A 16,646-nucleotide genomic window follows, 5' to 3' on the forward strand; every position below is an offset into this window, starting at 1 on the left:
TATCTATCTATCCATCTCCATCATCTATATCCATCCATCTATCTATCTATCCATCTATCCATCCATCTATCTATCTATCCATCCATCTCTAGCATTTGTATGAACATGGAAGAGATGAGCAATGAGGGATATATTGTAATAAATGAAGAGTAAACGTACGAGCTCTCTCTCCAGCTTGTGCTTGTCCTCCGTCTCCTTCAGGATCGCGTAGCTCTGCGTCAGCTTCGTCTCCACCAGCTTCTGCTTCAGGTCTCTGTGTTTGAAAACCTTCTCCAGGTTCTGAAGCACAAGCAGGGGAACATCGTGTAAATCAAATACTGAAGGTAATACATGTAAAAGCAGATGTGCATATAATGCCCTTTTTTGCATGCAGATTAAGATCAAATGTAGGATTTGATTGCAATCAATACAAAACAGTTGTTAAAAATAATCTAAAGTAGCGACAGTTAAAGTAGTCGTTGTGCAGATTGGTCCATTTCAGAATAATATATATGATATGTTTTATAATGATTGATCATGAAAGTGTTCTCAAAGCTGGTGAAGGTGCAGCTAGTCTGAATGGCTTTGTATACTGCAGGGTAGCTGGTGGATTTACTCCAGGTGGAACTAAAGTCTGATTTAACACTTGATTAGATTTCACATCATTCATCCACATCTGTGAAGTAACTAAAGGTATTAATACATGTAGTGGAGGAAAAGTACACCGTGTACCTCTGAACTGTAGTGGAGTAAAAGTAAGTAAGTAAGTATACATTAGCATAAATGGAAATACTCAAGTAAAGTACAAGTACCAGAGAGTTGTACTTAAGAACAGTACTTGAGTACATCTACTTAGTTACCTTACACCACTGAGCAAAAGTCATGTTTGACGTTGCAATGAAAAATGGAAAAATGTAGAAAGTAATTCATGATATTTTCCATTTAGCTAATTTTAGAGTTGGACCTACATTAAATTCCAAATGGCCCTCAAAACAGTCTTAAATCTAACGTGTATTTTACCCCATGAAGTGAGCGGTGGTGAATTTGGGGGCCTACATATTAGTATTTGGATGAGTGAAACATGTCGCTGTGTTTCGTCGCTCACCGCCTCCCGCTGGTCGTACTGAGTGATGAGGCCTTTCAGTTTCTCGGCCAGCGAGCCGTTCTCCTCGCAGAGTTTGGTGTTCCTGCCGCTGTGCTCCTCGATCTGCGCCTGGATCTCGCCCAGCGTTCCCTGGAAGTGCGTCGTGATCTCCTTCCTCTTCAGGTCGTCCTCCCGGCAGCGCTGCAGCGTCTCCTCCTGAGAGGAGGGAAGAAGTGATCACTTTAATATATGGTGCATTTCAAACTATCTGTGATGACAGACTGTCAGATCAGCCTACTCACTGTAGTGCTCCCTATCAGCTGTGTCCTCTGAATAACCTGTCCCTATCACCTGTGTCCCCTGAATAACCTGTCCCTATCACCTGTGACCCTGAATAACCTGTCCCTATCACCTGTGTCCTCTGAATAACCTGTCCCTATCACCTGTGTCCCCTGAATAACCTGTCCCTATCACCTGTGTCCTCTGAATAACCTGTCCCTATCAGCTGTGCCCTCTGAATAACCTGTCCCTATCACCTGTGTGTCCTCTGAATAACCTGTCCCTATCATGTGTGTCTCCTGAATAACCTGTCCCTATCATGTGTCTCTCCTGAATAACCTGTCCCTATCATGTGTCTCTCCTGAATAACCTGTCCCTATCATGTGTCCCCCCTGAATAACCTGTCCCTATCATGTGTGTCCTCTGAATAACCTGTCCCTATCACCTGTGTTCCCTGAATAACCTGTCCCTATCAGCTGTGTCCTCTGAATAACCTGTCCCTATTACCTGTGTCCCTGAATAACCTGTCCCTATCACCTGTGTGTCTGAATAACCTGTCCCTATCAGCTGTGTCCTCTGAATAACCTGTCCCTATCACCTGTGTGTCCTGAATAACCTGTCCCTATCACCTGTGTGTCCTGAATAACCTGTCCCTATCACCTGTGTCCCCTGAATAACCTGTCCCTATCACCTGTGTCCCCTGAATAACCTGTCCCTATCAGCTGTGTCCTCTGAATAACCTGTCCCTATCACCTGTGTCCCCTGAATAACCTGTCCCTATCACCTGTGTCCCCTGAATAACCTGTCCCTATCAGCTGTGTCCTCTGAATAACCTGTCCCTATCAGCTGTGTCCTCTGAATAACCTGTCCCTATCACCTGTGTCCTCTGAATAACCTGTCCCTATCACCTGTGTGCCCTGAATAACCTGTCCCTATCACCTGTGTCCCCTGAATAACCTGTCCCTATCACCTGTGTCCTCTGAATAACCTGTCCCTATCACCTGTGTCCCCTGAATAACCTGTCCCTATCAGCTGTGTCCTCTGAATAACCTGTCCCTATCACCTGTGTCCTCTGAATAACCTGTCCCTATCACCTGTGTCTCCTGAATAACCTGTCCCTATCACCTGTGTCCCCTGAATAACCTGTCCCTATCACCTGTGAACCCTGAATAACCTGTCCCTATCACCTGTGTCTCCTGAATAACCTGTCCCTATCACCTGTGTCTCCTGAATAACCTGTCCCTATCAGCTGTGTCCTCTGAATAACCTGTCCCTATCACCTGTGTGTCCTGAATAACCTGTCCCTATCACCTGTGTGTCCTGAATAACCTGTCCCTATCACCTGTGTCCCCTGAATAACCTGTCCCTATCACCTGTGTCCCCTGAATAACCTGTCCCTATCAGCTGTGTCCTCTGAATAACCTGTCCCTATCACCTGTGTCCCCTGAATAACCTGTCCCTATCACCTGTGTCCCCTGAATAACCTGTCCCTATCAGCTGTGTCCTCTGAATAACCTGTCCCTATCAGCTGTGTCCTCTGAATAACCTGTCCCTATCACCTGTGTCCTCTGAATAACCTGTCCCTATCACCTGTGTCCCCTGAATAACCTGTCCCTATCAGCTGTGTCCTCTGAATAACCTGTCCCTATCACCTGTGTCCTCTGAATAACCTGTCCCTATCACCTGTGTGTCTGAATAACCTGTCCCTATCACCTGTGTCCTCTGAATAACCTGTCCCTATCACCTGTGAACCCTGAATAACCTGTCCCTATCACCTGTGTCTCCTGAATAACCTGTCCCTATCAGCTGTGTCCTCTGAATAACCTGTCCCTATCACCTGTGAACCCTGAATAACCTGTCCCTATCACCTGTGTCTCCTGAATAACCTGTCCCTATCACCTGTGTCTCCTGAATAACCTGTCCCTATCACCTGTGTCCTCTGAATAACCTGTCCCTATCACCTGTGTCTCCTGAATAACCTGTCCCTATCAGCTGTGTCCTCTGAATAACCTGTCCCTATCACCTGTGTCCTCTGAATAACCTGTCCCTATCACCTGTGTCCCCTGAATAACCTGTCCCTATCACCTGTGTCCTCTGAATAACCTGTCCCTATCACCTGTGTCTCCTGAATAACCTGTCCCTATCAGCTGTGTCCTCTGAATAACCTGTCCCTATCACCTGTGTCCCCTGAATAACCTGTCCCTATCAGCTGTGTCCTCTGAATAACCTGTCCCTATCACCTGTGTCCCCTGAATAACCTGTCCCTATCACCTGTGTCCTCTGAATAACCTGTCCCTATCACCTGTGTCCCCTGAATAACCTGTCCCTATCACCTGTGTCCTCTGAATAACCTGTCCCTATCACCTGTGTCTCCTGAATAACCTGTCCCTATCAGCTGTGTCCTCTGAATAACCTGTCCCTATCACCTGTGTCCTCTGAATAACCTGTCCCTATCACCTGTGTCCCCTGAATAACCTGTCCCTATCAGCTGTGTCCTCTGAATAACCTGTCCCTATCACCTGTGTCCTCTGAATAACCTGTCCCTATCAGCTGTGTCCTCTGAATAACCTGTCCCTATCACCTGTGTCCTCTGAATAACCTGTCCCTATCACCTGTGAACCCTGAATAACCTGTCCCTATCACCTGTGTCCTCTGAATAACCTGTCCCTATCAGCTGTGTCCTCTGAATAACCTGTCCCTATCACCTGTGTCCTCTGAATAACCTGTCCCTATCATGTGTCCCCCCTGAATAACCTGTCCCTATCATGTGTCTCTCCTGAATAACCTGTCCCTATCATGTGTCTCTCCTGAATAACCTGTCCCTATCATGTGTCCCTGAATAACCTGTCCCTATCATGTGTCTCCCCTGAATAACCTGTCCCTATCATGTGTCTCCCCTGAATAACCTGTCCCTATCAGCTGTGTCCTCTGAATAACCTGTCCCTATCACCTGTGTCCTCTGAATAACCTGTCCCTATCAGCTGTGTCCTCTGAATAACCTGTCCCTATCACCTGTGTCCTCTGAATAACCTGTCCCTATCACCTGTGAACCCTGAATAACCTGTCCCTATCATGTGTCTCTCCTGAATAACCTGTCCCTATCATGTGTCTCTCCTGAATAACCTGTCCATATCATGTGTCTCTCCTGAATAACCTGTCCCTATCATGTGTCCCTGAATAACCTGTCCCTATCATGTGTCTCCCCTGAATAACCTGTCCCTATCATGTGTCTCTCCTGAATAACCTGTCCCTATCATGTGTCTCCCCTGAATAACCTGTCCCTATCATGTGTCCCCCCTGAATAACCTGTCCCTATCATGTGTCTCTCCTGAATAACCTGTCCCTATCATGTGTCTTTCCTGAATAACCTGTCCCTATCATGTGTCTCCCCTGAATAACCTGTCCCTATCATGTGTCTCCCCTGAATAACCTGTCCCTATCATGTGTCCCCCCTGAATAACCTGTCCCTATCACCTGTGTCCTCTGAATAACCTGTCCCTATCACCTGTGTCCCCTGAATAACCTGTCCCTATCACCTGTGTCCTCTGAATAACCTGTCCCTATCAGCTGTGTCCCCTGAATAACCTGTCCCTATCAGCTGTTCCCTGAATAACCTGTCCCTATCAGCTGTTCCCTGAATAACCTGTCCCTATCACCTGTGTCCTCTGAATAACCTGTCCCTATCAGCTGTTCCCTGAATAACCTGTCCCTATCACCTGTGTCCTCTGAATAACCTGTCCCTATCACCTGTGTCCTCTGAATAACCTGTCCCTATCACCTGTTTCCCTGAATAACCTGTCCCTATCAGCTGTGTCCTCTGAATAACCTGTCCCTATCAGCTGTGTCCCTGAATAACCTGTCCCTATCACCTGTTTCCCTGAATAACCTGTCCCTATCAGCTGTGTCCTCTGAATAACCTGTCCCTATCACCTGTTTCCCTGAATAACCTGCCCCTATCAGCTGTGTCCCTGAATAACCTGTCCCTATCAGCTGTGTCCCTGAATAACCTGTCCCTATCACCTGTGTACGGTGTCCTTGGATTGTCATGAAAGGCGCGTTAAATCAAATGTATTATTATTATGTATTACTCTGCAGCGTCTCCTCCTGCAGGGAGAAGCACGGTAACAACAAATATACCTTAAATATGCATCCAACACAAACAGATGTATATGTCATGTGACTCTTTCCAATGTTTTATATCTGATGCTTTCAAAACAACATCTTGTCTGTGATGCGTTGAACAAAACAACAACAACAACAACAACAACAACAACAACAACAACAACAACATGATTCTCTGAGTTTAGATCCTGAGTTTGAGATGTTTGATGTTTGTTGGCAGCTGCAGTCTCCTCGAGACGACATGTGTTCAACCCCCCCGACATCTCACTCAGTCAGCTCACATTACAAACCTTTCAGAGGAGCGTCTTCACTTAGTTAAGAAAAGACCAGACTTGTATAATGAGCTCCCAATGACTCAGAGTAACTGAGGGTAATGATAACAAAGGTATCAAGAGACAGCAGCTGATGTTTGGTGAAGTGTTCAATATAATCTGATGATGTAAGCACTTTCTAATGACTAAAACTAAAGCAAAAAGAGTTGTATTTGATTTAGATGAGACGAATATCCAGATTTAAAACGCTGCGGTCACTCTGGGTTATTTCTTACATGGATTAGTCTTCAGATTATTTCATACTTTAATGGTTTTGTGTGCAAAATGTCCATCCCAGTGTCTCAAAGTGCAAGGTGATGTGTTTAAATGTCTAAAGATATTCACTTTAATATAAGACACAGAAAAGCAGCAGATCTCCAGATTAGAGAGATTTTGAAACTTAAACTTAAGTTAAATGGATTGCACTCGAGTGTTATAATAGCATGAGATACAGACCAGCGTTGCTCTGTTGGACACGAGACTCAGACTAAATAATAACTCATAGTTGAGATGCACGGGAGCAAATGCTGCTCGAAAAACAAGTTAAACAATAATGAAAACAAGCTGTTTTCACTTGAAATAAATCCAACAATCTGCCAATAGAACAAGTGAACATTAGCTTGGTGAGATCTCTAGAAATAAGAAGGGGTATTTAGATAAATCACATCTTGTAATTATTTGGAGAGCTCATTTTGAATTATATTTGACCAGAATCAGGAAATGTCAAAAGTGATTTTCTAATAAATATGTAGAAAAATATGTGTTTCATCTGAGAAACAACTCAAAGTAAGATGTTTTGACTCAAAGGTCCCGTGTCACGGCCATTTCCACTGATCATAGTTCCATTGTTGAGGTCTACTAGAATAAATTCACATTGTTCAATGTTCCAAATTCACATTGGTTTCTCACAGCATCTCTGTATAGAGTGTGTATTCACTCTCTGTCCTACACGGCTTGTTGGAGCTCCTGCCCCCCCCCCCCTGTGAGCCCAGTGGCCGTCTGCGAGACAGAGCGAAACCCAGCCCGAACACACACACACACCCGCAGCCTGGCTGGGAGTTTGTGTGTGTGCGCAGGCTGAGTTCCGCGGTGTCTCGCTGTTTCTCCGACCCCACACCAGTGTCTCGCTCCTCGCAGCAGCGAGCCTCGCAACGTCCCGCCGAGTGTGTGTGTGTGAGGAAGTCCGCGGATTGGTCAATTTGGACCAATCTGCGGAGCCGTTATGTCGCTATACCCGAAATACGTCACTATACCCAGAGTAAACAATGGAAAAAGAGAAATGTCCAACGAGGCGTTCTGGGGCAGCACAGACAGGTCTTCTCTGTGTCAGAGTGTTACTCCCTACAGGGTGCACTTTGAGGGTTTGAGACTCTGCAGACCGTTCACATGCAGAAGCTACAGAACACAAGGGGACGGGTCAGAACCAGAGAAGCATGACGTGAGACCTTTAACAAGATGATGCATTGTCTAAAAACAAGAGCCTCTATCTCACTGCAGTGTTACTTCTGAAGTTACTATGTCTTCTATCAGGAGGAGAGACACATTCTGACTGGATGTGCGATACTGGGCAAGACGTTGAGTTGTTGTCATGTGTTCCTGAGTGTCCTCCTACCTTCAGGGTCTTGTTGTGTCTCTGCAGTTCTCGGCAGAGTCCCTCCAGTTTGCTGCGAGCCAGAACCGCCCGACTGTGTTCGCTCTGCAGCTGGTCTTTGTCCTTCATCACCTGCAGGAGCTTCTTCTGCAGCATCTTCAGCTGCTTCTGCTCCCCCCGGTGCTCCTCGAGCTGCAAACACACACAGTATATGTTAGAAATTGCATGTGTGTAACCCTCCTGTCCACAAGAGGCACTGTGTAGGGAAGCAGGTAGAACTTCCTCACAGGCTATAAATAGAGGCCTGGATGAGGACTTCCTCCTCTTTGTCCTCAAACACCAGGACTGAGTGTTTGCTAGCTGTTCGCCATGTGTCTTTGGATTTACCAATGTAAGTAGAATCCTCTTTGTAATTTTGATGTTTGCACTTGAGTAACCTCAATGGTATTAACACATTTGTTGTTCAATGTAGTAATGAATATAATTTAGTTCTAATTTGATTGAAGTATTATTTGAATGTACAAATGCTGTAATCAGTTTGTTTCACCTTTCTACTAGAACATTGGCAACAGCTACCATCCCACCAACATACCCTATAAAACAAAGAAGTTTAACCTCCTGTCTCCTGGAGTGGAGTGCACCAGCTGGGCGTAAAAAAGTAGGGCTTAACTCTAACGTCGGGCTTAGCTACGTCCGACGTAGTGATTCGAATTTACACCGAGTGCACCAAGCCTGACTAGTCTCGGGCGTAGCTGCGCCTGGTCTTAAGATGCGCGTCCACGTGAATACACGCAAAACAGTTTTTGTTAACAATCAACACCATTTTACCATTTTACAGACTCAGAGGACCGCAGAGAAGAGGGAATTCCCACACCCACAGCGTCAGCGATGACTCAAGGGGAATCCCAAATTGCCACACCCCGAAAGAGAAAGAGGGATTTGTCAGAGCTACAGCGGGAACTGACGGAGAAAGAAATCGTTCGTGTGGAGGTGGAGACCGTCAAATTGAGAGTGGAACACGAACAAATTGAGCTGGAGAAGGAGAAATTGAGACTCTTCTTAATGCCCTTTCATTGTTAAACCTGTAAACAAGACGCCCTGCCATCGTTAATATCCTTCTTGCCCGTTTTACGTTACTATGGATACTAGTCTGTCTTTCCGATTTACGCCTGCTCCATACTAGGCGTAAAAGTTACACCAAGGCGCAACGCATACAGGGCTTAAGTCTAAGTGGTGCACTAGTCATAACTTTAGTTTGGTCTTAACCTTCGGTTCTACGTCGGACGTAGAGTTACGCCCAGCTTACGCCCAGCTGGTGCACTCCACTCCTGGTGGTTTGTGGCTCCAGTTTGAACATTCATCTCCAACAAATGTGGAGCCCAACGTGGGGTTCCACATTTGTTGATAAAATCGACAAAATGAAACCACCCTCTAAGAACAGAGGTCTCATTTTGTCGATGAGGGACTTTGCTTCTTATCGACATAGAAACATTTTTGGACGGATTCAAGGACCTCCTCGTTTCCATCGCAATGATCTTTGACATGTTGTTGAACTGCAAAGGTGCACGGGCTGCAGGTTGTTCCAAATGGAAGAACTTGCCATTCATACACACTGGGTTCCTGTTCGAGCTGCATCCCTCTCCAAATGAAGCGCAACATGTAAGATCACAGTTATGTTCTTCTGCAGCATCTCACGGTTGCTATGACGCTCCTCTACCAGCAGGACCATACCCTCGAGGAGCATTGTGTTGTGTGTTTTCTCTCTGATGTGAGTTATTATGGGATGCTCTCACCAGCTCAGCGTGCTTCTTGATGATGGCCTCCAGCTTCTGCTCAGGAGTGTTCAGTTTGTTCAGACTCTGCATCAGCAGCATGGCTTCCTTCCCTGGAGAACAGGAGAGGACTCTTTAAAGTAGAGACACTACATACTGATATACACCTGAACATCAGCAGGAGAGGACTCTTTAAAGTAGAGACACTACATACTGATATACACCTGAACATCAGCAGGAGAGGACTCTTTAAAGTAGAGACACTACATACTGATATACACCTGAACATCAGCAGGAGAGGACTCTTTAAAGTAGAGAGAATACATACTGATATACACCTGAACATCAGCAGGATGGGACTCTTTAAAGTAGAGACACTACATACTGATATACACCTGAACATCAGCAGGAGAGGACTCTTTAAAGTAGAGACACTACATACTGATATACACCTGAACATCAGCAGGAGATAACTCTTTAAAGTAGAGACACTACATACTGATATACACCTGAACATCAGCAGGAGAGGACTCTTTAAAGTAGAGACACTACATACTGATATACACCTGAACATCAGCAGGAGAGGACTCTTTAAAGTAGAGACACTACATACTGATATACACCTGAACATCAGCAGGAGAGGACTCTTTAAAGTAGAGACACTACATACTGATATACACCTGAACATCATCAGGAGAGGACTCTTTAAAGTAGAGACACTACCTACTGATATACACCTGAACATCAGCAGGAGAGGACTCTTTAAAGTAGAGACACTACATACTGATATACACCTGAACATCAGCAGGAGAGGACTCTTTAAAGTAGAGACACTACATACTGATATACACCTGAACAGCAGCAGGAGAGGACTCTTTAAAGTAGAGACACTACATACTGATATACACCTGAACATCAGCAGGAGAGGACTCTTTAAAGTAGAGACACTACATACTGATATACACCTGAACATCAGCAGGAGAGGACTCTTTAAAGTAGAGACACTACATACTGATATACACCTGAACATCAGCAGGAGAGGACTCTTTAAAGTAGAGACACTACATACTGATATACACCTGAACATCAGCAGGAGAGAACTCTTTAAAGTAGAGACACTACATACTGATATACACCTGAACATCAGCAGGAGAGGACTCTTTAAAGTAGAGACACTACATACTGATATACACCTGAACATCAGCAGGAGAGGACTCTTTAAAGTAGAGACACTACATACTGATATACACCTGAACATCAGCAGGAGAGGACTCTTTAAAGTAGAGACACTACATACTGATATACACCTGAACATCATCAGGAGAGGACTCTTTAAAGTAGAGACACTACCTACTGATATACACCTGAACATCAGCAGGAGAGGACTCTTTAAAGTAGAGACACTACATACTGATATACACCTGAACATCAGCAGGAGAGGACTCTTTAAAGTAGAGACACTACATACTGATATACACCTGAACAGCAGCAGGAGAGGACTCTTTAAAGTAGAGACACTACATACTGATATACACCTGAACATCAGCAGGAGAGGACTCTTTAAAGTAGAGACACTACATACTGATATACACCTGAACATCAGCAGGAGAGGACTCTTTAAAGTAGAGACACTACATACTGATATACACCTGAACATCAGCAGGAGAGGACTCTTTAAAGTAGAGACACTACATACTGATATACACCTGAACATCATCAGGAGAGGACTCTTTAAAGTAGAGACACTACATACTGATATACACCTGAACATCAGCAGGAGAGGACTCTTTAAAGTAGAGACACTACATACTGATATACACCTGAACATCAGCAGGAGAGGACTCTTTAAAGTAGAGACACTACATACTGATATACACCTGAACAGCAGCAGGAGAGGACTCTTTAAAGTAGAGACACTACATACTGATATACACCTGAACATCAGCAGGAGAGGACTCTTTAAAGTAGAGACACTACATACTGATATACACCTGAACATCAGCAGGAGAGGACTCTTTAAAGTAGAGACACTGTATACTGATATACACCTGAACATCAGCAGGAGAGGACTCTTTAAAGTAGAGACACTACATACTGATATACACCTGAACATCAGCAGGAGAGGACTCTTTAAAGTAGAGACACTGTATACTGATATACACCTGAACATCAGCAGGAGAGGACTCTTTAAAGTAGAGACACTACATACTGATATACACCTGAACATCAGCAGGAGAGGACTCTTTAAAGTAGAGACACTACATACTGATATACACCTGAACATCAGCAGGAGAGGACTCTTTAAAGTAGAGACACTACATACTGATAATCACCTGAACATCAGCAGGAGAGGACTCTTTAAAGTAGAGACACTACATACTGATATACACCTGAACATCAGCAGGAGAGGACTCTTTAAAGTAGAGACACTACATACTGATATACACCTGAACATCAGCAGGAGAGGACTCTTTAAAGTAGAGACACTGTATACTGATATACACCTGAACATCAGCAGGAGAGGACTCTTTAAAGTAGAGACACTACATACTGATATCCACCTGAACATCAGCAGGAGAGGACTCTTTAAAGTAGAGACACTACATACTGATATACACTTGAACATCAGCAGGAGAGGACTCTTTAAAGTAGAGACACTACATACTGATATACACCTGAACATCAGCAGGAGAGGACTCTTTAAAGTAGAGACACTACATACTGATATACACCTGAACATCAGCAGGAGAGGACTCTTTAAAGTAGAGACACTACACACTGATATACACCTGAACATCAGCAGGAGAGGACTCTTTAAAGTAGAGACACTACATACTGATATACACCTGAACATCAGCAGGAGAGGACTCTTTAAAGTAGAGACACTACATACTGATATACACCTGGACATCAGCAGGAGAGGACTCTTTAAAGTAGAGACGCTACATACTGATATACACCTGAACATCAGCAGAAGAGGACTCTTTAAAGTAGAGACACTGTATACTGATATACACCTGAACATCAGCAGGAGAGGACTCTTTAAAGTAGAGACACTGTATACTGATATACACCTGAACATCAGCAGGAGAGGACTCTTTAAAGTAGAGACACTACATACTGATATACACCTGAACATCAGCAGGAGAGGACTCTTTAAAGTAGAGACACTACATACTGATATAAACCTGAACATCAGCAGGAGAGGACTCTTTAAAGTAGAGACACTACATACTGATATACACCTGAACATCAGCAGGAGAGGACTCTTTAAAGTAGAGACACTACATACTGATATACACCTGGACATCAGCAGGAGAGGACTCTTTAAAGTAGAGACACTACATACTGATATACACCTGAACATCAGCAGGAGAGGACTCTTTAAAGTAGAGACACTACATACTGATATACACCTGAGCATCAGCAGGAGAGGACTCTTTAAAGTAGAGACACTACATACTGAAATACACCTGAACATCAGCAGGAGAGGACTCTTTAAAGTAGAGACACTACATACTGATATACACCTGAGCATCAGCAGGAGAGGACTCTTTAAAGTAGAGACACTACATACTGATATACACTGAACATCAGCAGAAGAGGACTCTTTAAAGTAGAGACACTGTATACTGATATACACCTGAACATCAGCAGGAGAGGACTCTTTAAAGTAGATACACTACATACTGATATACACCTGAACATCAGCAGGAGAGGACTCTTTAAAGTAGAGACACACTACAAACTGATATAAACCTGAACATCAGCAGGAGAGGACTCTTTAAAGTAGAGACACTACATACTGATATACACCTGAACATCAGCAGGAGAGGACTCTTTAAAGTAGAGACACTACATACTGATATACACTGAACATCAGCAGAAGAGGACTCTTTAAAGTAGAGACACTGTATACTGATATACACCTGAACATCAGCAGGAGAGGACTCTTTAAAGTAGAGACACTACATACTGATATAAACCTGAACATCAGCAGGAGAGGACTCTTTAAAGTAGAGACACTACATACTGATATACACCTGAACATCAGCAGGAGAGGACTCTTTAAAGTAGAGACACTACATACTGATATACACTGAACATCAGCAGAAGAGGACTCTTTAAAGTAGAGACACTACATACTGATATACACTGAACATCAGCAGGAGAGGACTCTTTAAAGTAGAGACACTGTATACTGATATACACCTGAACATCAGCAGGAGAGGACTCTTTAAAGTAGAGACACTACATACTGATATACACCTGAACATCAGCAGGAGAGGACTCTTTAAAGTAGAGACACTACATACTGATATACACCTGAACATCAGCAGGAGAGGACTCTTTAAAGTAGAGACACTACATACTGATATACACCTGAACATCAGCAGGAGAGGACTCTTTAAAGTAGAGACACCTGATCTAACAGGGTTTCTCACCGAGGTTTTTCAGCATCTTTTTCTCCAGTTTCTGTTCTTTTCGGGACCCGGGGGTCTCTTTTGTGGGCGGGACCTCCTCTCCCTCCTCCTGGTTTTGGTCAGGGGGCGACTCCTCCTCCTGGTAGGTGCTGATTATGTCCTCAAGCTGCTGAGCCAGGTCCTCCGTCAGGTCCAGGTCCGGACACCCAGGGGCGAGACAAGCCTCCATTACTGTAAACTGGGAGAGAGAGATCAGATGCGCTTCAGAGGGTGCTGAATAGAATATAACTTTATTGTCATCATACAAAGAACAACGATATTTATTTTGCAACTCTCACTGCAGTCAAAACATGTAATGCTTCCCACCTTTCACTCATCAAAAGAAGCCACTTTAAGTTTCTTAATTAAGAGTTGATGTAAGGAAAAAAGTAAGAACAAATAAATGTATTATTAAAAAGGTGAAAATAAATACAAATTAATAGAAATATTATTCATATCAAAGGGATATAAAACATTCAATTAAATAACATTGTAAAATCTTAAAACAGATTAAATTTTTCGAAGCATTTATGGCATTTTAAATAATTGTTAATCACCCTCAGCAGTTACAACCATTGTATAATTTAGTCATGCACACTTAAAACAGCTTTAAATATATGTCTTCTCTTTCGAAGGAGCACCACTACATGCGTTCCTGTAGCTGCTACTGACATAAAGCACTGTTTCGGCCCAAATAAAGTCTAATATTCAACGACGTATTTCAATTATTGACTAAAAAAGTGATTAAATGTGTGTTTAAAGCCCCTTTAATGGTGTCTGAGTGGCTGTTCCTGTTTACGTGCACTCTCCCTCTGTGAACACATGGCACCTGTTCACACCAACGGCTATTTTAGGAACTTCTTAATATGGGTAAGTTATTTATTTATTTCCAATACACACTTATACACGGCAATGTCACTGTGTGCATGTACAGAAAGCTGATTAATACACAAGTGACCTCTAGTGTACTCAATATTTGATTAAAGTCGGCATATGCAAAATAAATTAAATCAGGAATTAATGACTGTAGGAGAAAGAGGAACATATTGGTGCTAAATTGGTGAATTTACATAAATATGAACCCGTAAAATGTAGTTTTTCTATCCAATCTGTTAACAAATGACCCATTTTCAACATTGCTTCGAAAATACATCAACTCCAAACACATGTTAGTACTTTTAACGATTACAAATAGGTTTAAAAAACACGTCAAACACAGATTTAATGTAATTTTGTAAGGATTTTCACAGTAAAAGTCCCTAATGAAGAAGCACAGGGTCTTACCACGAGTGAGGGTCGGGGTGAAAAAGAGAGTCGAGGGTCTGAAGACTCGCTGCCTCCAAAGAGACAACAGCTGTGATAAGAACATCCCAAAATAACCCAGAGAGAGGAGGAGAGAGGGGGGAGGGGGAGGGGGGGGGGGACACTAACACACAAACTGCAGGGCCCATTGTAATCCAACCAGAGGTGGGAAGTCAAATACTTTGGTACTTAAGTACATGTTTCTGGTATCAGTACTTTACTCCACTACTTAGGACTTTTTACTTTCTACTTCTTACATGTTGAACACAAATACCTGTACTTTCTACTTCTTACATGTTGAACTCAAATACCTGTACTTTCTACTTCTTACATGTTGAACTCAAATACCTGTACTTTCTACTTCTTACATGTTGAACTCAAATACCTGTACTTTCTACTTCTTACATGTTGAACTCAAATACCTGTACTTTCTACTTTTTACATGTTGAACTCAAATACCTGTACTTTCTACTTCTTACATGTTGAACTCAAATACCTGTACTTTCTACTTCTTACATGTTGAACACAAATACCTGTACTTTCTACTTCTACATGTTGAACACAAATACCTGTACTTTCTACTTCCTACATGTTGAACTCAAATACCTGTACTTTCTACTTCTTACATGTTGAACACAAATACCTGTACTTTCTACTTCTTACATGTTGAACTCAAATACCTGTACTTTCTACTTCTTACATGTTGAACTCAAATACCTGTACTTTTCTACTTCTTACATGTTGAACACAAATACCTGTACTTTCTACTTCTTACATGTTGAACACAAATACCTGTACTTTCTACTTCCTACATGTTGAACCCAAATACCTGTACTTTCTACTTCTTACATGTTGAACACAAATACCTGTACTTTCTACTTCTCACATGTTGAACCCAAATACCTGTACTTTCTACTTCTTACATGTTGAACACAAATACCTGTACTTTCTACTTCTTACATGTTGAACTCAAATACCTGTACTTTCTACTTCTTACATGTTGAACACAAATACCTGTACTTTCTACTTCTTACATGTTGAACCCAAATACCTGTACTTTCTACTTCTTACATGTTGAACTCAAATACCTGTACTTTCTACTTCTTACATGTTGAACTCAAATACCTGTACTTTCTACTTCTTACATGTTGAACACAAATACCTGTACTTTCTACTTCTTACATGTTGAACACAAATACCTGTACTTTCTACTTCTTACATGTTGAACACAAATACCTGTACTTTCTACTTCTTACATGTTGAACACAAATACCGGTACTTTCTACTTCTTACATGTTGAACCCAAATACCTGTACTTTCTACTTCTTACATGTTGAACACAAATACCGGTACTTTCTACTTCTTACATGTTGAACTCAAATACCTGTACTTTCTACTTCTTACATGTTGAACTCAAATACCTGTACTTTCTACTTCTCACATGTTGAACCCAAATACCTGTACTTTCTACTTCTTACATTTTGAACTCAAATACCTGTACTTTCTACTTCTCTCATTTCCCAAACAGCTGGTTCCTTTAGTCTGAATGTGTGTTTGATGCGTGATCATTATTCTTTAGAGTCATTGCGTGCCTATTGATTTGAACACGATCCGTGTATCCATCATTTCCTGGTCTTCTCTAAAGAAGAGGGACCAATGGAAACGTTGTCATGTTGCCGTTGTTCAGCATGGAAACATTCATTAGCTAACAATTACATTATTGTTCTATTAATATAAAGGGAG

The 16,646-nt window shown here is 42.7% G+C and overlaps 1 protein-coding gene and 1 long non-coding RNA gene across 3 annotated transcripts; both read right to left on the minus strand.

Annotated features, from left to right (window-relative positions):
- Positions 1-159: 159 nt before the first annotated feature.
- txlnbb (taxilin beta b) lies at positions 160-14,997 on the minus strand (the record flags this gene model as incomplete). The annotated part of the gene is given in 6 exon segments (XM_034240697.1): positions 160-279; positions 1,085-1,279; positions 7,388-7,558; positions 9,160-9,251; positions 13,584-13,800; positions 14,886-14,997. Coding segments are annotated over 5 exon segments (786 nt in total), but the record flags the coding sequence as incomplete, so codon positions are not given.
- LOC117562800 lies at positions 4,057-4,837 on the minus strand. Of its 2 annotated transcripts, none has more exons than XR_004571623.1 (3): positions 4,525-4,837; positions 4,218-4,248; positions 4,057-4,158 (listed from the first exon to the last, which is right to left on the minus strand). It is a non-coding gene; the product is annotated as an uncharacterized LOC117562800 (long non-coding RNA). The 2 variants fall into 2 exon arrangements; XR_004571622.1 differs by lacking the exon at positions 4,218-4,248 and adding an exon at positions 4,404-4,465.
- Positions 14,998-16,646: the final 1,649 nt, after the last annotated feature.

The sequence above is a fragment of the Gymnodraco acuticeps genome, unplaced genomic scaffold (genome assembly GCF_902827175.1).
Source record: "Gymnodraco acuticeps unplaced genomic scaffold, fGymAcu1.1, whole genome shotgun sequence".
Classification (NCBI taxonomy): Eukaryota; Metazoa; Chordata; class Actinopteri; order Perciformes; family Bathydraconidae; genus Gymnodraco; species Gymnodraco acuticeps.